Genomic DNA, 21,893 nt, shown 5'->3' on the forward strand with positions numbered 1-21,893 from the left:
TGGGAAGAGAATCAGCTTTCCACAGGCCAGGCCTCAAAGCGAACCTGAGCCCTCTGACAGGCGGGAGCAGACAAATTGCATTTCGTCTTCCCATGAGTCCCATTGTGAGCGCCAGGACACACCGAGCCGTGGGGGGCTTGGCATAGAAGAAAGGGACCCTGAGAGGGCAAGAGGCAAGACTTGGGGGCTGTTAACAGCAGGCCAGACAGGCACCGGGCAGGGCGGGCATGCAGATCTGAGGGGCGCCCCGGGTCTCAGGCCCCCAGCTCGTTGGTGCCGGTGGAGGGTGTCTCCCTCCCCTCCCCCTCAGGCTCCTCCCTCAGCGCCCTGAGGAGTACGGCCCCCAGGGGCTCCCACAGGCCCTGGTGACCCTGGCTGCCCACCACGAAGTAGATGACAGGATTGGCACTACTGCTCAGGGCTGAGGAGAGGCATGCCACGTGGTGGAATAGAGCCTTCTGTTCCTGGGGCACGTCCAGCCAGTAGAGGAAGAACCAGCTGGTGCCGAGGGGCAGGGCGCAGACGAGGAACACCGTGACGGAGGCCAGGACGACCACGTACAGCCGCGTGGGCCGCCGCCGCCACTGCCACGAGCTCCTCCGCACCCGCATGAAGAGTGTCACGCTGGACAGGGTCATCACTGGGGTGAAGATCCCCATAATGAGGAAGCTGAAGACGGAGTCCACCGTGAAACACTGCTTTTGCACGCCGTACCAGGACTTGCTGCAGAAGAGTGAGGCCGGCACGTTCATCAGGAGGGACAGCGCCCAGAGCAGGGCACACACCACGGCTGGCAGGTACTGGGGCCGGTGACACTTGTACCAGATGGGGAAGAGGACAGACAGGCAGCGCTGCGTGCTGATGGCCGTCAGCAGGCTCAGGCTGGCGGTGTAGGCGAAGAACTTCACTCTCTGCATCACCTCGTAGGCCAGCACGGGGGTTCCTAGATAGAGCGTGACAGCCGTGCAGAGGAGGAAGAGGAGGTCAGCCACGGCCAGGTGGAGGACGTACATGCAGAAGGGGGTCCTTGGACCCTGGCAGCTCAGCAGCCAGACCACCAGGCCATTGCCCATCATGCCGCACGCACAGATGAACGTGGCCAGGGAGCTCAGCACCTCTGGAGTTGTGTCCAGTGTGTCTACCTGGGGGTTGTCTTCGGGGATTTTACTCATCCAGCTGTGGTACACGGTCTCGTTCAAGTCTCAGCAAGCTTGAGAATCAGTTCATTTACCCGCCACCCCCGGGGTTCCCCTTCTTGGAACACCTGCTCAAAGTGGCTGCCCCCTTTTTATGTGGGTCTCCTTTCTGCTCCTTCTTAATTTGCAGGCGTCTGAATCCTTGCTGGTTTTAGACACTGTGGGTGTCATTCCCTGAGAGCTCTCTTCAGTATGGTAGCTTTCTGTGTTGTGGACTTGAGTGCACAGATGCGCTCAATTTTGGTATAATCAACTCCACTACATTTTCACCCCAAAATGTTGTGGCTTTCAGAACATTCCACATCCCTGTGTAAAAAAGATGTCCCCTTGTATTTTCCTCTGTTAATTTTATCCTTTTTCCCATCCAGAATTTGGTCTTGAGTCCAGCTGGAACTATTTTTATGTGGGATAAAGATAGGATACAGCTCGAGTTTTCCTCCATATTATGAGCCAGTTTTCCCAAAACTGTCTCCCAGACAGCCTGTCTTTTCCCTGTTGACTTAGCAAGTTCCCGTTTACACATGGGACTCTTAAAACTTGCTGTTCTGCTTTCCCTGTTCCTACACACTGTTTTTATGTGCGTGTGTGTTTAAAATATGTATGTGGGTTTGTGTGAGCTCTGGGCGTTGTGTGGCTGACAGCCACTCAGTACTTGTTCTGTGCCCCTTTCACCAAGTTTCATCCTTCATGGAGACCACCGAGCTCTGCCTGGCTTTCCCCATGTCTGTGCCACTATCCAGAGAGCACCTCCAGGCAGAAAGCTGGGGTGATCACAGGGCTCACCTCTTCTATTTCCCTTCTCTTAGAGTTCACACTTCTGGAATGCCTCTTGCCCAATATCTGAACACAATTGAGTCTTCTCTTTTCTCCAGTTTTCTGGTTGTTGCCAGTGAGAGGGCTGGTCCAGTAGCAGTTCCTCCCTTGTGGCTAGAGACAGAAATGCCTCTGTTGTATTTTCCTCTTGATCATTGCTCGTGTGGAGGAACACTGTTGATTCTTGTAGCTTTTATTAACCAGGCAAATGTCCTGATTTAGTGGGCCATACCTATCCGTTTTTCTGTTGACTATTTTGATTTTCTATGCTGCTATCCTCATCCCTCTAATTTCTTTTCATGTCTTATAGATCAGAACATCTAGTAGTCTGCTGAGCAAATGGTTGCAATCAGGCATGCTTATCTTCTCCCTCATCTTAAAATTTCTCTATCGAATGTGATGGTTACCCTGAGTTTGTGGTATTAGCTTTTATCAAGGCGAGAAAGTTCCCTTCTGGGTTGTCTGGGAGTTTTTATCATAAATGATGGAATTTATCACAATTGTTGTTCTGCATCTACTTAATCACTTTCTTTTTTTCCTCTTTGTCTATTTACGAGGTGGATAGATAGTGGTAAGTTTTCTCGTGTTTATTCATCCTTACGTTTTCAGGATAGACCATTTTTTTGTTTGCTCTGGTCACTCCCCACCTCTGCCCCTCCAGGTATCCTAATTTTATTTAGAAAATTTTCAGCCATGTTCATAAGTGAAATTCGCCCATAATTTTCCCCTCTGGTACTATCCTTGTCTGTTTTTTATTTCAAAGCAGTAAGATTATACTGGTTTCATAAAATGACTTGGAGAGAATGCCTTTTTTCTCTACCCTCTGGAACAATTTGTAGCATGTAAGGATTATCTTTCTTTGAAGATTTGGCAGAAGGTAAAACCATCTGGTCTGGTAATTTTTATGTGATCGTTAGTGGACACACATGGCGTTGTAAAAAGAAAATTACAACTGCAATTTATTTAACGTGTTAGGTTTATTCAGATTTCGAATCTCTTCTTGAGTTAGAGTAGGGAATATTATTTTTCTGGAAAATTATTCATGCTTATGGTTTCACATTTATTGGTATAATACTCTAAATACTCTACACGATATTCTCTTATAAATTTTAAATCCCTACTTCAATCTGCCATTTTAAATTTGTGTGTCCACTTCTTTTTTTAAAAATCAGTTTGCTGGAGGTTTGCTTTTCCGAGAACTTTTTTTTATCTGTTTCTTTGCTTCCAATTTTCTTAACTGATGCTTTTACTTTTTCTGCTCTCTTTGGATTCACCTTGTGATTGTTTTTTCAGCTTCTTGTATTGAATGCTTAGGTACTTGTCAAATGTTCTTCTTTTTCTAATGGGTATTTTGGGCTGTAGTTGTACTCCTAAGTATTTCTTTAGATGTTTCATGAGTTTTGGTGTGTAGTGTCTTCATTGTTCATGACTAAATATTTTAAAATAAAAAACCACTGAAAATATTTAAAATTTAAATTTCCTTAAATTAGTTAGAAATACCTTTCATAACACTAGAAATAATTTTAACCGCCACAAATAACTTTTGTCATTTTCTCTTCAGCTTTTACTTATTTTTTTAAATATTTTATTTATTTATTTGACAGAGAGAGACATAGTGAGAGCAGGAACACAAGCAGGGGGAGTGGGAGAGGGAGAAGCAGGCTTCCCGCCGAGCAGGGAGCCCGATGTGGGGCTCGATCCCAGTACCCTGGGATCATGACCCGAGCTGAAGGCAGACGCCCAACCGACTGAGCCAGCCAGGCGTCCCTCTTCAGCTTTTAAAAACTGTGTTAAGTGGGTACAAATCCAAGATGATCATGGTGTCCCGGTCAAGTGTACCTTTTATGTCGTGGCCCTATTCATTTTCTTTTTCTTTTTATTGATTTATCTGAGAGAGAGAGAGAGAGAGAGAGAGCACAAGCAGGGGGGAGAGGCAGAGGGAGAGGGAGAAGAAGACTCCCCGCGGAGCAGGGAGCTGATGCGGGTCTCGATCCCAGGACCCTGGGGTCATGACCTGAGCCAAAGGCGGACACTTAACTGAGCCACCCGGGCGCCCCGAACCTCTTCATTTTCAGTACTTGGATTTACTACCAGGCATCTGCCACTGGCTTCTGTTGGTATTTACAGGATTTCACTGGTCCAGGAGCAGGTTTGTGATGGGGTTCATGGCTTGGAGATTTGGCATTTTGCAGGTATTTTAAAATTCAGACTCTGTACCTGTGAATGCTGCAAATCTGGGGCTTTAGTTACTGAAATCAGTACCCGACTCTGCTCACACACCCTTCCCCCACAGTCTCAGCAGGGAGAAGCTCCTAATGGCATTCTGTGCAGAAAGCTGCTTCTCTAAGCAGCAGGGACCTCCTGGGCTCTGGCCTTGTGAGCTACCTCTGCTCAAGCTCCAACTCCAAGATACTTTCTAGCCCCACAGCCCTTCTCACCCCAGCCCCACCTAAGCCCTGGCTCCTGGAGCCTGTACCCCACCTGCTGTTTCCTGGGCCATCAGCATCAGCTCTAGTTGCAAACTCATTTGTAGCACCTGGAGATTTCCCTCCCCACCTTACCTGGGCCGGGGTAGGAGGGGGATGATGTTTTCTCCCGCGTTTGTTTGTACCCACAGTGGGAGCATGGTACCATGACCCACACAACCTCCATGGTCGCCCTACCCTTACAGTCCCTCCCTCAGGGTCCGCAGAAGTTTAAGTAACATTTATCAAACCTCTACTATGTGCCAGATACTATGTGCATAGTGCTCTATGTATGGAACACGTGGATAGATAACAGCATACGTACATGTACATGATACATACTCACACACAGCAGATGCACCTAAGATAGTACAAATACACACAGAACCACCGCACACACGCACACAGCCCTTGTGCGTACGCACACATGATACATGCACAGCAAGTTCAAGACAGACGAAGACGATCCCGGGCAGGAAATATACAATAGACACAATTATCCGCTACCCCCCAGGGGGTACATAACAAGGTGGAGTCCCTGTGGTGGGTGGGGCCGGAAGGTACTGAGGTTGGAGGGCGGCTGGGAGAGGCCAGGTGGAGGGGTTGCTGTGAAGGACCCACTGACTTCCCTGCAGGGGGCTGGGACCCTGCTACCCTGGCCCCTCCCCAGCCAGCAGAACCCTTTACACACCGTCCTCCTCAGCCACTAGTGATTGGTCCCTGGCCGGTGCTGGGCACAGCAAAGGAGAGTCCTCGCAGCCCCAAGCTAAGTAAGGAGTGAGTGGGCCGTGCTCCCAGGGATGGAGGATGGGGGATGCACCTGCTGCTCGGGTGGGGCGGGCAGCACACGGCTGCCCAGTCCAGTGCCCCACCCCACGTCTGGGTACATGTACAGGGTTCCTCAGCACACCTGGGTGTCTCAGCAGTAACCTGATACCCCATCTCTCAGTAGCAGAGACCCCCAAATGCACTGAGGAGGCAGCTGTGGAGTCAGGGAGCGTGGGTGACCTTTTGAAGGACTGTGTGGTAACGGGCGTGTGGGTGGGGAGGGCAGAGAAATGGGGCCAGGAGGCTGAGGACAGGAGCCACTCAGCAGAGGGAGACCTGAGGGCGCAGGTGAGTCCATGGTTGCAAGGGGGGCTCCTGGGGACAGAGGTGGTAGGGCAGGCAGCTGGCTGGGAGGTGAGCATCACCCAGGAGAGAAGCGAGTCGGGGGGAACCCGCCAAGGGTGCGGGACCCCAGGCGGGAAGTCTCCTCCTTTCTGGTGAGAGAAGAAGGGGGTCAGATACTGGGATTGAGGAAAGAGAGGAGGGATTTGGGGGGTTGAAGAGAGAGGGGACCTCCTCCTGACAGCTACGGACCCAATTGTGTCCCCCTTAAATGATCCGTTGAAGCACCAAGCCGCAGAGTGACTCTCAGAGATGGGCCTGGAGGAGCTAATTAAAGTGAAATGAGATCACCAGGGTGGGTCTTGATCTGATAAGATTAGTGTCCTCCTTAGAACAGATACTTGGGGCCCTCCGTCCTCCCCCAGCCACCTTCCCTCTGCCGGTCTGGTCCCCGAGCTCCGCTGCTGTGTCACTCAGCCTGTGAGCCCCTGGGGCAGGCCTGCATCTGACTTGAGTCGCTCCTTGCCCTCCCAGCCGCTGGCCCCATGCCTGCACGAAGCCAAGGCCCAGGGATGGTGATGGTTTAGAGCATGGTATCTGTTGAGTGTATTCCTGTCCTCTGAAGCCTTGTTTAAATTTTTGTCTACCCCACTGAAGACTTAGGGAAATGTTTCGTTTCCCACTAATATTGCCCATTTCTCATTGTACTTTAAACATTAAAAAAGTCACCTAGATGAGATAGTAAAACGGTCTTATTTTAAAAGACCTGAGGGTCAAGAGGACGTAGGTTTTGCTGTGCCTTCACCCTGCGTCTCACTGTTAACGGTGGGATTACAGCCTTGAAGGTTTTTTTTTCTGTGCATTTCCCTATAATGTTTTTATAGAAATGGAAACCTATTACCTGCTGCTTTTCCCAAACGAACTGTATGTCTTCTTCAATTGTGCTCGCCTGACACCTGCATGTCCTCCCTTTGTCCTGGCCCTGGCTGTCACCACTGATGGGGTCTCCCCATGTGGCTGGCTCCCGGGGGGGTGATATGAGCCACTTTATTTTATTTATTTATTTTTTTAAAAAGATTTTATTTATTTATTTGAGAGAGAGAATGAGAGAGAGACAGCACGAGAGGGGGAGGGTCAGAGGGAGAAGCAGACTCCCCGCCGAGCAGAGAGCCCGATGCGGGACTCAATCCCGGGACTCCAGGATCATGACCTGAGCCGAAGGCAGTCGCTCAACCAACTGAGCCACCCAGGTGCCCGATATGAGCCACTTTAAATATGGTTGTGAGCTTGGCTTCAGTAGTCCGTTTTATTTGGACGATGCCAGCTTGGCGAAGTCGAGGCACCTGCCCCAGCCATCCAGTTGCGCCTGGCGGATCGGGGACTCTCTCCCCGGGTAGCTGCGAGGCATCGCCTGTCACCACCATGCTCTCCTCCACCCAGAGAATAAAAATGTGAGGCTCTCACCTGCTCCCAACACGGTGCTCAGTCCTTCCGGGAAGGGTGGCCAGGTTCTGGTGCCTGGTTCTGATGCCTGGAGGCAGGACACTTGGCCCAGGTCCCCGAGATGCTTCTGCCTGGTCCCTGCTCCCAGCTCTACAGGGCTGCTCCCCACCCGGGCCTCACAGGAGTCCTGGCCCTCGGATGCCCCAAGAACCTTCACTGGGCTCCCTCTGAGATGCTGGAAGGGGAGCTTGAGGCATAAGTACAGGAAGGCGCCCGCCCCACCCACTGGGAGGCTGTACATAAGCTGGCTGGGGGCTAATGGGCTTGGCTGGGCGAGGCCTCACAGCCTCCCCATCGAGGGTGGGAGATGCCTTTCAGGGAAATAAGAATAAGGCTGGGGGCCGTGAGGACCCGTGAGGGTGTTCACCCCTCTCCCGTGCCATCCCGGCAATGCCTCCCTTCCTGAAGTCCATCTGGGACAGCCAAGGAGACCTCAGAGCATTAGCAGGCCCCATCATCTTGGAGTTAATGTTGGACTGAGCAGGGAAGAGGGGCTCTTGTGGGCTGGGAGAGGCCATTATATCTTGCCAACCCTCTGCATGGAGAGATGCCCTGGCTAATGGACCTGCCCAGGGCTCTGCATGCTGAGGGGCGGAAAGGAAGGGGCATGGACCTGGACTCCGGGACCTCATTTCAAGTCTGAGTTCTGCCACGCATTAGCTGGGGAACTATGTGGTTAGGTGAGCCCTCTGAGCATCCAAGTCCTCGCTGAAATTCATGGAATCCCTTCAGGCCTCTCTCAACAACCTGCCTTTGGCACCCAAGGGGAGGGGATCATTTTGGCCCTGATGGGTGACCTTTCCCCACGATGGCTGAGCCCACTTCCCTGCCTGGTAAGTGAAGAGTCCCCATAAAAGTGAGCCCGTCCAGGTTAGGACGGAGGCTGACCTCACACCTGTGCAGCCTGGCATGCCAGGGGCCCCGCCGGACCTGGCTGCTGTTCGGGGGCCTGCACACGCTGGCGGACTGGTGGCTGGGGCCTGGAGTTGTCCTGCTAACCCCGCTGCCCAGCCCTGGAGGAGAAGGGGAGCTCAGTGTGGGAGACTTCGGGCCTCAGCTTCGGAAAGAAATGTGAGTGAGGAGAGGAGAGGCGGGGAGCTCCGATGCTGAGAGCATCGCCAGCACCCTATGTCAATCACAGGTGACAGGACAGAGAGGCTCCGCTGTGCTCATGGACGTCCCCAGGGGACGCGGGACATCCCCATTTTAGAGGAGCAGCTCGGACCGTCCCAGGCTCGCGGGGCCGGGCGCTGGGGACGTCTTACGTCCAGGAGGTGACACCTAGCCCGAGAAGCGGCCGGGACACCAACACGAGCCTCAGGCCCAGAGACACAGACAAGCGACCCGGGAAGACAGGAGCTTCCGGAAGACGGGAATCCTCACGTTCTCGTACCTTCTGTGCCTAGAAGAGGGCCTGGCAGGTACAGATGCTCACATTTCCCGACTAATTACAGCTCGACCGAGAGTCCCAGGATCCAGGGGCCCAGATCCAGCCGTCCCTGGATCCGTTCCACGCCTGGACTTTTCAGTGACAGAGCCGATCCTGTTACAGCGCGACTTCGTGCGTGGGCACGGGCGCGTGCGTGCGAGAGCGTGAGTGTGCGTGCGCATGCGTGAGTTGGTGCGCGTGCGCGCTTCCGTGCGGATTCTGTCGGCTCAGCCCAGGATCCTCAGCGGAGGGGAACCTGGCTGGTACCCGGAAGAGGCGTGGAGCCCACGCTGGCCGCGCGCGTCCGCTCGGCTGGGTCCTGGTGGTGACACGGGAGGACCGGCAGACCCCACTTGCCGCCTCAGGCCGCGTGCGTCAGGAGGCACGTGGGCTCTGCTTCGGGTCCCAAGGCGCACAGGGGCGCTGGCGGGACGAGGCTCCTCACAGGCGGTCGCACCGCGGGCTCGGCTCCCTGCGGGCTGCCGGCCAGGAGCTGCCCTCCGCGCCTTGCCCTGGGGGCACCGCTGGTTTGGGATCTCCCGGCGTGGCAGCTGGCTTCCTGAAAGCCCGCGAGGGGGACAGCGGGCTGGAAGGGTGGAGGTCACGGGCTCGTGTAGCCTCAGGCCTTCCGCTCCGCCCTGTTGGTCGGAAGCCCGGCTCCGGCTCCGGCCCAGGGACTCGGTCGGAGGCCGTGAGCGCCAGGAGGCGGATGACGCGGCCCCACCTCGGGTTCCGGCTGCCATGCGGACCGGCCGAGCCCCGGCCTCCCCGCACAGCCGGCCTCCCCGCGTCCCGTCCAGCACGGGTTATGCTGTGGGCCGCGCCTGTGTGCTTTGCGGCCTTTCCTTCCCCGGGTGGGATCTTTAAAGAACCGCGGGCATTCCACTCCGGGCAGCGGCAGCCCTCGGTCGCGGGAGACCGGCTCCGGGGGACGTACCTCTGGGCCCGTTGGACGGAGATGTGAGCAGCCCACGGGGCCTGGGCTCAGTGCTGGGGAGGCAGTCCCCGGAATGGAGTTTGGATCCTCTCTCTTCTGGGGGGGCGGGGAGTGCATAATACAAGTACTCATTCAGGTAGGAGCGCTGAGAATCGTCCGTGGGAAAGGAGTGCGTGTGGTGGAAATCGCTTGTGGGTCAGTAAACTTCCTGGACCCCCACCCCCTCCCCAGCCCCACCCAAGCTAGATCAGACTGGGTTTCTGTTACTTGTCACCGAGGGTCCTGGCTGGCAAGCTGTACACATCTGCCCCAGAAGCAGTGTGTCCTGTGTAACCTAGAGTGGCCTAAAGCAGAGAGGAGTGGTCGCCCCAGGCTGGCGGCAGGGCTGGGCTGGGGGCCTGGGGGCTGGGTGCTCTGGGGCACTAGGACATTCTTGCGGGGGGAGGGAGGATGCAAGCGTTCCACGTACTGATTCGGTGAGCTCCCGAGCATACCTACCTGTGTCAAACATCCTCGCCTATACATTAAACCGGTTCCTTGTATTGTATGTAAATTAGACCACAATTAATCACAAGTTGTTTTGGTTTTTTTTTTTTTAGAAAATCTGCCCGAGTAGGTGAGCCTTCTCCCGAATTGCCAGGAAACTTGACGCTGGCATTTCTGACTCACTGGAGCCGACTTTTCCATGAGTTTTCGCTCCGTGTGCTGTGCCCTGTTGTCTCCAGCCTCCACTGGCTTCAGATGCGCGAGTTCTGTGCTTGCATCCGGAGTTGCCCGATTCGGGGTTTGGGGGGTGATCTCTGCAATGTCTCCGTAGCTCCCTGGTCTTGTCACTAGCGTGTTTAAGGGCACATTTCCCTGGGCTGGGCTTCTTCCCTTCTGGGGAGAGGCTGGATGGTAAATGGACCCATCCCTTCGTCCCACCTTCTAGATGGATTCCGTGGCTCCTGGGAAAGACGGAGCGTCTTGATGGAGGGTTCTAGACCAAGAAGTGCATGTGCGAAAGGATCTCAGGCTTCAGAATTCTGGCCCCAAATAGAAAACTCAGTTATCTCACAACCGCAGCTGGCAGGGGATTGGAGAAAGTGAGGCCGATGCTAGAGAGGCATTCCGTTTCCTTTTACTGAGCCGGGACATGAAGACAGGGAGAGGCCTCAGCTCTCAGGTGTGTGCTGTGCGGTCTGCTGAACACGCGTCTCCTGCCCGTCCCCGCCCGCTTCAGCCGCCGGCAGCCCGAGCCTGGGCTGTCCCCTCTTTGGTCTCAGGTGGGGACTGTGGGCTCCTACAAGGCCAGTCTGGGTTGTCCTTGGGCTGTGATGGGCCTGTCCTGTCTGTTCCACGTGGCGTCCCCAGGGCCCCCACTGCCGGTGCTTTGCTGGTGGGAACACAAAGGCCAGCGGCCTGGGTTCCAAGGCAAGCAGGCGGCCACCAGAACGTTTGGACTGTGACTGGGGCTCCACACTGGGGGCGACCAGGCTGTCCCTCGGAGCCCAGCTGTGCAGATTAAATGAGTTTTGCAGGTGGAGCTTTTAGCCCAGTGCCCACCGCACACAATAGGTCCTCTGCAAATGGCAGTCCGTGCCCAAGTCCCCGGGGCTCGGGATTGGTTCTTTCCTCGTCCCTCCTTCCTGGCCACCTGCTCCCTCCCGGCCACCTAGCCCCTGGCCTGTGCCTGACCAGGGATTTAGGACAGCTCCTGAGGCCTGTGCTGGGTCTTTGAGAAAACCCAGGCCCACGGCTTGTGGGTGGCAGCCCCCTGTCTCCCTGAGGCTTGCTCTTGACTTTCCACGTTTGACCCTGTTTATGCCCTGCATCATCCAGGAGTGTGCTTGTCCAGACAGTCATGGCGGGAGGCACAGAAAGCTGGGCCCGGCAGCCCAACCCTGGCCGCTGTGCCCTCCCTGGCCGGCATATCCGGTGGTGGTAGCAAGTTGTGCTTAGTAACAACTGGAGTGGCAGGGAGACAAGTGTTTCTTCCTTGTGTGGCCACCTAGGAGCTTGGTAGGGATGGCGATACCCACCCCCTGAATTCGGCTGACCTGCAATGGTCAGGGGAGGACGGCCAGACCCCTTGCTCCAGAGAGTTCCAGGGTGGATATCTGTGATGCTCAGGGCCCTCTGCTTCCTGCCTTTCCCAGACACGCAGAAAGAAGGAGGCTGGGGGTGGGTCCAGCTGAGCTGCCTGTGGTGGGGGACAGCAGAGGCACCCCTGCCTGCCCCTGCAGCCTGCTCCTGGGGCCCTTTAATAACTCAGTACCCAAGGAGGGAGGAGAAAGTGCCCTTCCCTTCTGCTCCTGCTCCTCCATTAGCACAAATAGGGTTTGGTCTGGGGTGTGGACAGGATGTGCAGGCCATCCCCGTGGGGGTGGGGACTGGATGGGGAGAAGCCTTGCTCCCAAGAAAGACTGTAGGGATCCACATCTGAGAAGGGTCCAGCGGCTTGACAGGGCTGATCCTGGAGTTCACCCCCCACCCTCCCAGGCCTACTGCCCACTAAGCATGGGCAGATGCATGTTCGTATGGGGGCCCAGCCCTTTCCTGACCTCCAGGCCCTGCAGTGAGTGAGGGCTGCCTGCTCCTCCCACCCCCCCTGCTGGGCTGGGGGTCTGAGCTGCTGCAGCTGGACCCAGGTAGGGAGTCCCCTTCAGGCTTCTGGGGGTGGTCGGTGGGTAGCTCCTGACAGTGGTTCAGGGCTAGAGGCCTGGGGTGGGAGGTCCTGAGGAAGAGGAACCCCCAGGGACTAGGATTCACTGGGTCCTGAGGCGTAGGTTCCCTAGAGGCCCCCTTGGTTCCCTTGGCCCCCTTCAGGACTGGGAGGCATTTCTATTGCAATGGAGGCCTGCTGGTAGAAGCTTTTCCCGTGAACCGGTCAAACGGGTCCCGCCCCTCGCATGTGTCCTCAGGACCCGACCTGGTTTCTCTGAGTCCCCAGAAGTGTCAAGATAGGAGGCCTCCAAGTCTGCTTTTCCGGGATTCTTGGGCTGGCTTGCGGGGGCGGGGGGGGGGGGGGGGGGGCCCGGGGGGGGGGTGGAGTGTGGGAGAACGGGGAGGGTGCACCCCAGGGCTGGGAGTGGGAGAGGCAGGCGCACTGACCTCCACCATCTGAAGCTCCTCTGCCTCCAGACACCTGGGGTCCTCTCGGCAGAGCAGTGACCTTGATGGAGGAGCAGCTGGGACTGTTGGAAAGGGGTGGACAGGAGCAGAGGCCTGGGGAGGCCAGGAGGGACTAGTCCGGCCACCTGGGGGACTGGTCACCAAGAAATGCACTGGGGGGCAGCCCACACCGGGGTGGTCCTGCAGCCCCTGCTCTGGGACGACCAGGGTAAGGCAGAGCAAATCCAGGCTCTATGGGTGGAGGGCCAGCTGCCAGGCGGGCCAGCGGGAGAGCCTGGAGGTACCGCCGCTCCCTGGATGGGCCGGCAGTTGGTTCCGTTAGTCACCTGCCCACTCCCAGCTGTCTCCTTCCCCTCTCACTGCTTTCTCACAGGGGCCTGCTCCCTGCCTGGGCCACGGGTGCCTCTGCCCTGCTCTCTCCTTGGGCCCACGTAGTGAGCAGGTTCCCCCAGAGCTTCCCCGCAACGGGGCTGGGATCCCAGGCTGGACACCTGGAGCCCAAGACGGGCCTCTTCAGGGACTGGCTGGAGGCAGGGGGGCAGTCAGGGAGCCTCTGGCCCGGCCCTAGTTGAGCTATCTCCGGAGGGGCTCCAGCCTATCGCTGGGCAATGGGGAGGTGCCAGGCTTAGGGAAGCCAGCCCCTGCCCCTGCCTCGGCGGGGGTGGGGGGGGGGGGACAGAGAGGGGCATCCTGGACAGGTAACAGTAGGAGAAGCAGCAGTCCCACCCAGGGAGCCTCTGTGTGGACACACTGTGTTCCTTACAGCAGGATCTGTATTACCCAGCATGAGGCCTGGCTCTGAGTAGGCATGATGAAAACGGTTTCCCAGGGGAGCTGGGGACCCTGAATGGGTGAGAAAGGGCATAGGCTTATCCAACAGGACAGCGTGGTTGACCAGAGCTCCATGGGGCAGAGGGGTGGATACCCTACCAGGAGAGGGAACACTCCAGGGGTATAGACGGGCCAGCCGGGAGAGGCACCCCCCAGAGGTGTAGAGGGGTCAGCCAGGATCAGCCAGGAGAGGAGCACAAATGCGGGGGTACAGAGCAGGTTGGGTGGGTGGGGCATAGCGTGGAAAGCCTGCCGTCGGGGCTGCTCATCGCTGCAGGGCGCCTCACTGTGGAGCAGGTGCAGACAGGACAGAAGGCAGGAAGCCTTGCTCAGTGCACGATATAAAACGTTTATTGATACACATTTATTGTCTTTCGTAAAACTCGCATTGGCTACACGGGGCCGCTGTGCTCGGAGGTGGGCTGGGGCAGCCGGGTAGAGCCAGTGCCCACTCTCGGGTGGGGGCTGGAGCCCAGAGACTCCTGGACAGTCGGCCAGGTTTCGAGGACCAGGCACACAGCAGCGCGAACACGCTCTGCGCTCCGGGAGGCTGCCCAGGGTCTGGCCGGCATGGAGTCAGAGGAGAGAGTGGCCTGCCCCGGCTGGCCGAGGCCCCTTCCTGCCCAGCTGCTTGCCATGACCGTAAGCTCCCCCATTAAAATTACCAAAGGATTTGGGCAGGGACGTCGGGTGCAGAAAGACGGAACAGCAAGGCAGGTTCGCCAGAACGCTCTTCCAGATAGCACCGTGTGTTCAGGTTGGCTCGCCAGTACTGCCTCGGGGGGGGGAACGGAGAGAACGGGGACCCTGACGGGGTGAAGCGGCTGCCCCAAGGGGCGGTGGTGCGGGCTGCGTCATTTTTAAGGAGGGCTGATTGAAAGGGGCAGGAGGTGGACGGGGATGGGTGATCCCTCCCTCCTCTCCTTTTGACCAGCCTGGGAGGAGGAGGAGCCCCACCCCCTGGGGCCACTTCCGAACCGTGGACCTCTGGCCACGGAGGAGAATGGCTGGGGGAGCCTGGCCGGGCCAGGGGGCCTGTGTGCAGGTGGCTGCTCTGGCTCCCGGCCGGCCACCCCTAGAGCCTCCAGCCCACGGAGAAGGAGGCGTGAGGGGCGGGAAGCAGACTTTCCTCCTTGCACTTGGGCACCAGGGCAGCTGCCCAGCTCCTGTCCCGCAGCAGAGGGTCTCTGGAGGCCACAGCCCCTGCCACCCTCCAGGTGCTGGCCTCTCAGGCGGCGTTCCCAGAGGGGCACTGCATCTCCATGGTGACCGTGTTGGGCGTGCCGCCCCCGGCCTCCCCCAGCTCGGCGCCGTCTCGCAGGGCCCGCTGGAAGACCACCCTGAGAGGCTCCCACAGCCGCTGTGACTTGTCCCTTCCGGCCAGGAAGTAGACGACGGGCTTGGCGCTGCTGTGAATGCAGATGCATAGGTCGGTGACGTACTCAGGGAAGGGGGCTGGGATCTGGAAGACCCAAAAGAGGAACCAGTCGATGCCTAAGTAGATGGAGGACACGAGGAAAACGGAGACCATGGCCAGGATGACGTGGTTGAGCTTGGCGGAGCGCTGGCGCCGCCGGGCCCGGCATTCCACGTGCAGGATGAGCACCAGGCAGGGCAGCACCATGAGTGGGCAGAAGATGAGGAAAAGCAGGATGCCCAGGAAGGCGTCCATGGGCCTGCAGGCCCCGCCGGAGGCCCGGTGCGCCAGGAACACGCAGAAGTAGTTGTGGATGGTGGTGACCAGGAGCGACAGGGTCCAGAGCAGGGCGCACACCACGGCCGACAGGCGCTTGGGCCGACGGCGCCAGTACCAGACGGGGAAGATGACCGACAGGCAGCGCTCCGAGCTGACGGCGGGCAGGAGGCTCACGCCAGAGACGAACGTGCAGAGTCCCACGATCCTGCACACGGCGCGGACGTAGTCGGCGAACGTGCCCAGGAAGCCGCCCGTGTTCAGGATGGAGAACACAGCCTTGCTGAAGAGGTAGCCGATGTCGGCGCCGGCCAGGTGCAGGAAGTAGACAGAGAAGGGGCTCCTCTTGATGGAGAAGCCGAAAAACCAGAGGACCAGCCCGTTGCCCACGAGGCCGCACAGACAGAGGAGCAGGAAGATGTAGTTCATGACGGCGGGCGGTGGCAGCATGGTGATCTGCTCAATGGTCAGGAAGCCACGGCTGTAGAGCTCGGGGGCCTCGCTCACGTCGGGACACATCTGTGCAGGTGCAGAGGGGAGACACTTGTGATGTGGGCTGGGCCCCACCCCCAAACCTGCACCTGTGTCCAGGCTGGTCACAGGCTGGTAGAGTCACTGGCTCTGGAACAATGAACTGGCTGTAGCTAGAGCAGAAGACACCCTTGCTCCCACATAGTGCCACGACTCTGTGTCCCCGAGTCTGCAGCTAGCGGCCTAGAGGAGTGACAGCGAAAACAGTCCCTAACAAAGGCCCGGGACTGCCCACCTGTCAGAACAGACTCTGGTCAAAAGGTGTCCGTGTCCTGAACGATACGGAACAACGGAGGAACCTTTCCAGGTTGAAGGAGCATGGAGAGCCGTGGCCAATAAATGCGAGGCTGCATCCTAGATTTTAGAGTGGCCCTACGGGTTGCTGTGAAGGATATTAGCGGGGTGGTGGGGAAATGTGCGTCTGGACTGGGTATCCTCGTACTGCACCAACGTTAGATTTTCTGAGTAGGAAGATGCACTGCTGCCCTGTACTGGAAGTCCTTGTTCTTAGAGGGCCCAGGCAATTTGGGGGCAAAAGGGCTTGGTGTCTGCAGTTTACTTTCCAACGGTTCCGGGAAAGAGTCTATCATGAGACTCATAGAGAGAGCACAGGCAGCAAAGCCTGCCAGCTGGTGAAGGACATGCACATCTGCACTGCGCTGTCCTTGCAAAGTTTCTGTACATTTGCCATTTTCACACCAAAATGTGAAAATATTTATTTAAAAAATAGAATAAAGTAATTGATTGGAAAAAGTGGACCCTGGCCCTAACTGGAGTGGGAGGCTGTCCCATAGCGGGATCAGAGAGACCTGGGGACTGAGAGACGGTCCCTTGCAGGGCCAGCGTGACCCTGAGTCTCTGGGTCATGAGGGATCTGGATGTGGCCCAGGGCCCCCCTGGGGAGGCGGAGTCTCTTGGGGCAGCTCTGGGGAAGCACTCTGATACTTGAACAATCTATCTGGCTAACCAAGTGCACTGGGCTAAGTATCTTGCCTGTAAATTCTGGGCTGGGGATAAATGCATGAAGGTGGGCCAGGTGCAAGAAATGGGGCTGTGGGGGGGTGCAAACTGGAGAGCACCCATCCTGAGTAAAGTGGGCAGCTGCTCTGCTCCAGCTGGTGGGTGCTGCGGGGCAGGAGGGGGGGCAGTTGCAACGGGACCGTGGGCTGAGTGGCCCGTCATCCTTCCCCCCCTCCCCAGAGAAGCCAGAACCCTAGATTGTTATGTGAACTACCCTGATCTTTAAATGTTCACATTTAAAAAACATCGTGTGGGCCAAACATAACACATCTACGAGCTGGATTCATTCTCAGGCTGTCATTTTGACCTCCCATTCCAAGCAACAAGGCTGCCCAGAGCACTGTCACTCCCCTCCCTCAGCCTGGCAGACATCACTAGTCCGTCCCAGCACTCCTTCCCACAGAGCCTGAACCTGACACACACCCCCAAGCTCCCCCTCCCCTGCCAGCTTAAGGTTGGGTATCGATTCCCATTGCTCATGACTCTCCCCAAAAGAAAACAAACGGAAAGGTTCTTGAGGCTGGAACATTCCGCCACCTTCCAGATGGCCCCCAGCTTTGCCAGATACCCCATAACGGTGGGGGGGGGGGGCTTCTGTCAAGGGAGTCTGCAAGCGGAGACTGGAGGTTTTGGCCAAACTTTGGGGAGACTCTGTGAGGTCAGGGCAAGCACCTTAAGGGGGTCCTATTCATCACACCCATCATCTTCTAGGCACATTTATTGGCTCAGCATCTCTGTCTGTCAACCCCCAAACCCCTTAGCTTGCTGTTTCCTCAGGCTTTCCTATTGGTGGCTTTGACCACTCCAGGCCACGGAGCAGCAGTCCACAAGACCCAGTGCCCAGACAAGCCCACACTTAGGGATCACTCAGAGCTCCTCACAGGCTGGAAAAAGTCTGCAATCCCCTCCTCGGAGTCAGAGCGGGAGGGCCGGGTGAGTCACGGGGTGTGTAGCTGCCGTCCCCAGCCACATACCGCCTTGTAAAATGCCTGCTCTGGAGCCTGGCCCCCCTCCCTGGGCTGTCTTTTCTCTGGGGATTTCTGGAGACTTCTCCCCAGCCGGTCCCATCTCTGCCTCCCGTGGTTGCTGCCCACAGTGGTCACTAAGGGAGAAGGCCAAGGGCCGCAGGCCCCAGGCAAGAGTCCAGGCTCTGTTCCCACCTCTGGGCTCATCCCAGTCTAGTTACCGTGCTGTCGTGAGCCTCAGTTTCCTCAAATGTGGATGAGGTTGTACTAGATAAACTCAAAAGGTCCTTCCAGCTTGGAGAGGGTTTTGCCCGGGATTTAGAAGGGAACTCCAGAATTTTCGAGGAGCTCAGAGAAGTAGGGGGCTGGGAAGGGCAAAAGGGGTGGGTTGGCCTGACGCCTTGTCAGGGTCTTGGCCACGGCTGGTGCCTGAACATAAACTGTGACTACACAGTGTAGTCACGGGCGGGGGGGATGCCCAGAGCCAGCGGGTTCCGTGGGGCCCACGACATCAGGGCCTCCTGGCAGGGCCTGGCCATGGGACATAGCTGACCACCCATGTCTGCAGGGGAGAGATGGAACGAGGCTGCTCAGGGTGCTAACAGCTCGCAGGGTGTGCACGGGGACAGGATTCGAGGCTGATGAGGACACTGGCAATCCGGGGGGGCCCTGGAACTGGTGCCAGGCCGCATAGCCCAGAGGGTCTTCTGCCCACCTATGAGTCCTGGGACGGAGGATGGGCATGGGTGGCAGAGTGCAGGGGGAGGAGATGCTGGGCTGAGCCTGCCTCTCCCTCCACACCCGGCCCTGCTGTGCCCGGAGCCCCCTCTGCTGCCTGATGGCACTTGCCTTGCTCTGGCTGCCAGGATGGGCCTCCCAGGAACAGTTCCCCGCCATCTCCAGACCTGGCGAGTCCAGATTCCTCCCGGCTCTGCTCACCATGGGCTGGCCCGCACACCTCTCCTGGCAAAGGCAGAAAGGGTCGCGTCAGGGCAGAGGTGTTTCCCACCCGCCCAGAAGGCCCCCCACCTTCCAGATCCCGGCCCCTAGCCCCCACGGCTGTCCCCTTAGAGGAAAGGCAGGCAAGCAAGCAGCTGGCTCCCTCAGAGGTGGGCTGTGCTGGGGGGGGCACAGGGACTGTCCTGCGGGGTCCAGGGTGGGTCACATCTGCACGCACTGCCCCCTCCTGGCTGGGCTCTGCATTCACCCCTTCATCACACGCAGCAGCTTGGTCCAGCCCTGTGCTTGTAACCCGCTAGGGTGTCGGGTCTTTCCGCAACAGGTGACTGCAAGGCGGGACAGCCTGGTCACCATCAGTATCACTGACACCACCACCAACCCCTGGGACAATGACTCCCAGCCAGGAGCTGGACACTGTGCCAGCCAGCCAATGGCTATCGCCCCACTTGGTCCTCATTACCGGCTATGAGGCAGGAATCATCATTCCCCTATGACGGGGGCTTCAAGGCTCAGGGAAGTGCGGCCACCTGCCCAGGGGCCCCCGTGGTAACAGCTGCGCCCACTGCCGTTTGGGAGATTTGCGTATCATTGAGCCCAGAGGGGCTGCCGAGGAAGAGCAGCTGGAGGGAGCCGGCCGGGAGGGCAGTGCGGCGGCCCCGGCTCCAGGCTGGAGGACAGGCAAGCTGCACTCAGCTGGGACTGCATGTCAGGAGGCCTGGAAGGGGTGACGGCCCGGGGAGGGGGCAGCCCCGCCTGACGGACACTGCTCCATCCCGGCCAGGCAGAGCTCATTGGTGCACGTGCCCTGGGTCCCCTTGGAATGGACTCCTGTCCCCCAATCCGAGCCCTGCCCCAGCAGGCAAGCACCTAGCCCTCCCACTGTGCGGGCGGGGAAACTGAGGCTGAGCCGCAGGTCGCTGGCCCTGCCCTCTTCCCGGAGGGAATGCTGGGCTACTCAGCTGGCCTCCCCCAGAATTCCTTCCCGGCCCGCCGTGGCCGTGTGTCCCTCCGCACCCCCAGCCGGGGCGGGACCGGGGCAGGCGCGCCCGTCATCAGGCGGGGAAGGGTGGCCGGCCGTGGCCTTGCTCCGCTCCCGGCCCCGCTGCCCAGAGCGTGCTTCGGGCCCCCGCTCGCGCAGCGTGGTGTGGGTGAGTGTGCGTGCGCGCCTGGCGTGTGGGTCCCAGCGCGGCATGCGGTGACAGCGGGGCAGCACTGGGCCGCAGGTGGCTGTCCTCGGGGTGGGAGCCCTTGTGCTCCGGAGGGAGCGGGCGAGTCCGGTGTGCGTGCCGTGTGTGCGTGCAGAGAGCAGGCGCCACTAAGTGTGTATCTAGAGCCCCACACCCCCTCCATCCTCATCTCGACTCCAGCCGGGCCACTGGCCCCAGTGCCTCGGACAGGCCTTCCCTGCTCGCTGGGGCTTGCCCAAGCTCTCCCCGGCCGGCCGGCTACCGGCTTCTCCCCCATCTTTGCTGGTCCCTTCTGCCCCCCACTCACAATGCTCCCACTCTACTTGGTGGTCCTGGTTGTACACCACCCCTAGGCCTGGGCTCTTGGGGATGTCCTGACTGTGAGCCTTGCCCTTTCTCTTCAGCCAAGCTAGACCCCCCAGTACCCAGATGCCCCCCAAGGGCAGCCAGCTGGGGCCAGGCACGAAGTAAGGGCCCCGAGCTCACCTCTGCTGATTGCTTCCATGGGTGGGGGACCCCAGTGTGTCTCTGAGCTCTCCTCCTGTCCTGCCATGGGCAATCTGAAAGGCTCCTGCACTCAGGCAGAGATCTAGAAGCCAAGGGAGCCCCAGATGGGCCCTGAGAAGACACATGCGTGACATGTGTGCAAGCGTGAGTGAGTGTGTGCGCTCGGGTGGGGATCTGGCTTCTGATACAGCAGACCAAAAGAAAGCTGTCAGCTCCGTGCACTCCTGACCCTCCCTTCGAAGCACCGGGCCTCAAAGGGCTCTGGCCACCTGTCGGCCTCCTCTCCTTCCACCACACCCTCCCACAACCCAGCCCCACACTCGCCGGTGGCACGTGAGGCTGTACTCCAGGAGGCCCGGGTGGGCACAGACTGCAAGCCCCCAGCCCGTCTTCCTGGCCCCTCTCCTCCCAGCTGTCACCGGCCCGCCCCCCACCGACGGAGGCTGCATTTCCCGTTCCAGGGCCCGGGTCCCCTGCTCACAGCTCGGCTGGAAGAGGCTAATCTGGGGACAGCGGGGCCGTGTGCGGGGGACAGGGCGGGATGCAGCTGCTCCCCCTGCCGTGCCCGAGCTCAGCGCCGCTGCAGGCCGGACAAGCGGGCCACACCGCCGGCGTGCCTGCCCACCCTGGGAGCCATCGCTCCGCGCTTGGGACGCCGCCGGCTGGGTGTTGCCCTCCGCCCTTCCAGAAAGCAGGCTTGGACGGCTGGCGCGGGTGGGGGTAGGGACAGAGGGGGAGCGCCCCCACCCCTGCCAGGAGACCAGAGCAGGAGTTGGACGTAGAGGACAGTGCGGGGGTCAGGCGCTGCCAGAATGCAGGGCCTGCCACCCAGGACGGGGCCTCTCGGAGCCACAGGAGTGTGCCCGAGTCCTCTCTGGAGCCCCAGGTTCCTGCTCGGAGCCACGTGATTTCTCGGGGCGAGTGCTCTGACAGCGCCCACCTCATTCTCCCTGCAGCCCTGCTTGCCAGAACGCCCTCCCCTGGGCCCAGGGCCCCCATGCAGCTACCTGCAGCTGTCCTGACCTTCCGAGGTCTTGTTCGCGGAGCTCGACACCCGCCTCTGGCCGCGGATCCCCGGGGCAGCAGGCCAGCACAGAGCACCGCCTGGAGCCTCGGAAAAGGCGAGCTCAGAGCCGAGGACAGCCCCTGCCTGCCTGCCTGCGGAGGAGATGGCTTGGGGAGCAGAACCCGCCCCAAACCCAATTCCAGGCCCAGAGGGAGGGGGAAGGGGAGGAGGAGGGGAGGAGGGGCTGAGCCAGAGCCGGGATGAAGCTTCGGGAAGGAATGCCCCGCTCAGGAGCCCCCCCCCCCGCCCACCCTCCAGCCTCACTGGGAGCTCATCTCCCTGCCTGGTGACGTCGTGTTGGCCGGAGCACCGCTGCCGGAGTCCAGCTGTTAATCTCCCTCTGTCCTGCAGCTCCTCGGGGCTGCCCTGGAGAAAGCACTGGGCTGTGCACTTGCTTGGTTCCTTCCTTCTGCTCCCACTGGGTATTTCGGGGCGCGCAGGCCCGGGAGGGGCAAGTCCCCACCCGGTTGTTGAAATGTGTTCAGGGGCTGTTACAGAGAAGCCAGGACGAGGTGAGGGCTCCGTGGAGGGGGAGTTGCAGGCACTTAGGAGAGGTAGGCTGAGCA

The 21,893-nt window shown here is 58.9% G+C and overlaps 2 protein-coding genes across 4 annotated transcripts; both read right to left on the minus strand.

Annotated features, from left to right (window-relative positions):
- Positions 1-254: 254 nt before the first annotated feature.
- Positions 255-1,172, minus strand: MRGPRD (MAS related GPR family member D). Its single transcript, XM_032414828.1, has one exon. The coding sequence runs from the start codon at positions 1,170-1,172 to the stop codon at positions 255-257; it is 918 nt and encodes a 305-aa protein (XP_032270719.1).
- Positions 1,173-13,727: 12,555 nt separating this feature from the next.
- On the minus strand, positions 13,728-21,519 carry MRGPRF (MAS related GPR family member F). Of its 3 annotated transcripts, none has more exons than XM_032414518.1 (3): positions 21,269-21,519; positions 18,457-18,570; positions 13,728-15,610 (listed from the first exon to the last, which is right to left on the minus strand). In XM_032414518.1, the coding sequence occupies exons 2-3, from the start codon at positions 18,547-18,549 to the stop codon at positions 14,627-14,629; spliced, it is 1,077 nt and encodes a 358-aa protein (XP_032270409.1). In that variant the 5' UTR covers positions 18,550-18,570; positions 21,269-21,519; the 3' UTR covers positions 13,728-14,626. The 3 variants fall into 3 exon arrangements, with proteins under 3 accessions (XP_032270409.1, XP_032270408.1, XP_032270407.1); XM_032414517.1 differs by having other exon boundaries at positions 13,776-15,610; positions 21,285-21,519; XM_032414516.1 differs by lacking the exon at positions 21,269-21,519 and adding an exon at positions 20,241-20,497 and having other exon boundaries at positions 13,776-15,610.
- Positions 21,520-21,893: the final 374 nt, after the last annotated feature.

Source organism: Phoca vitulina, unplaced genomic scaffold (genome assembly GCF_004348235.1).
Source record: "Phoca vitulina isolate PV1807 unplaced genomic scaffold, GSC_HSeal_1.0 scaffold16, whole genome shotgun sequence".
Taxonomy (NCBI): Eukaryota; Metazoa; Chordata; class Mammalia; order Carnivora; family Phocidae; genus Phoca; species Phoca vitulina.

What these genes read in the sequence shown, in the direction of transcription:
- MRGPRF (XM_032414518.1), bottom strand. Translation starts at nt 18,549, where the DNA reads ATGGTGAGCAGAGCCGGGAGGAATCTGGACTCGCCAGGTCTGGAGATG. An exon ending in ATCCTGGCAGCCAGAGCAAG is followed by an intron (nt 15,611 to 18,456) that starts GCAAGTGCCATC and finishes GCACCTGCACAG; the next exon opens with ATGTGTCCCGACGTGAGCGA.
- MRGPRD (XM_032414828.1), bottom strand. Translation starts at nt 1,172, where the DNA reads ATGAGTAAAATCCCCGAAGACAACCCCCAGGTAGACACACTGGACACA.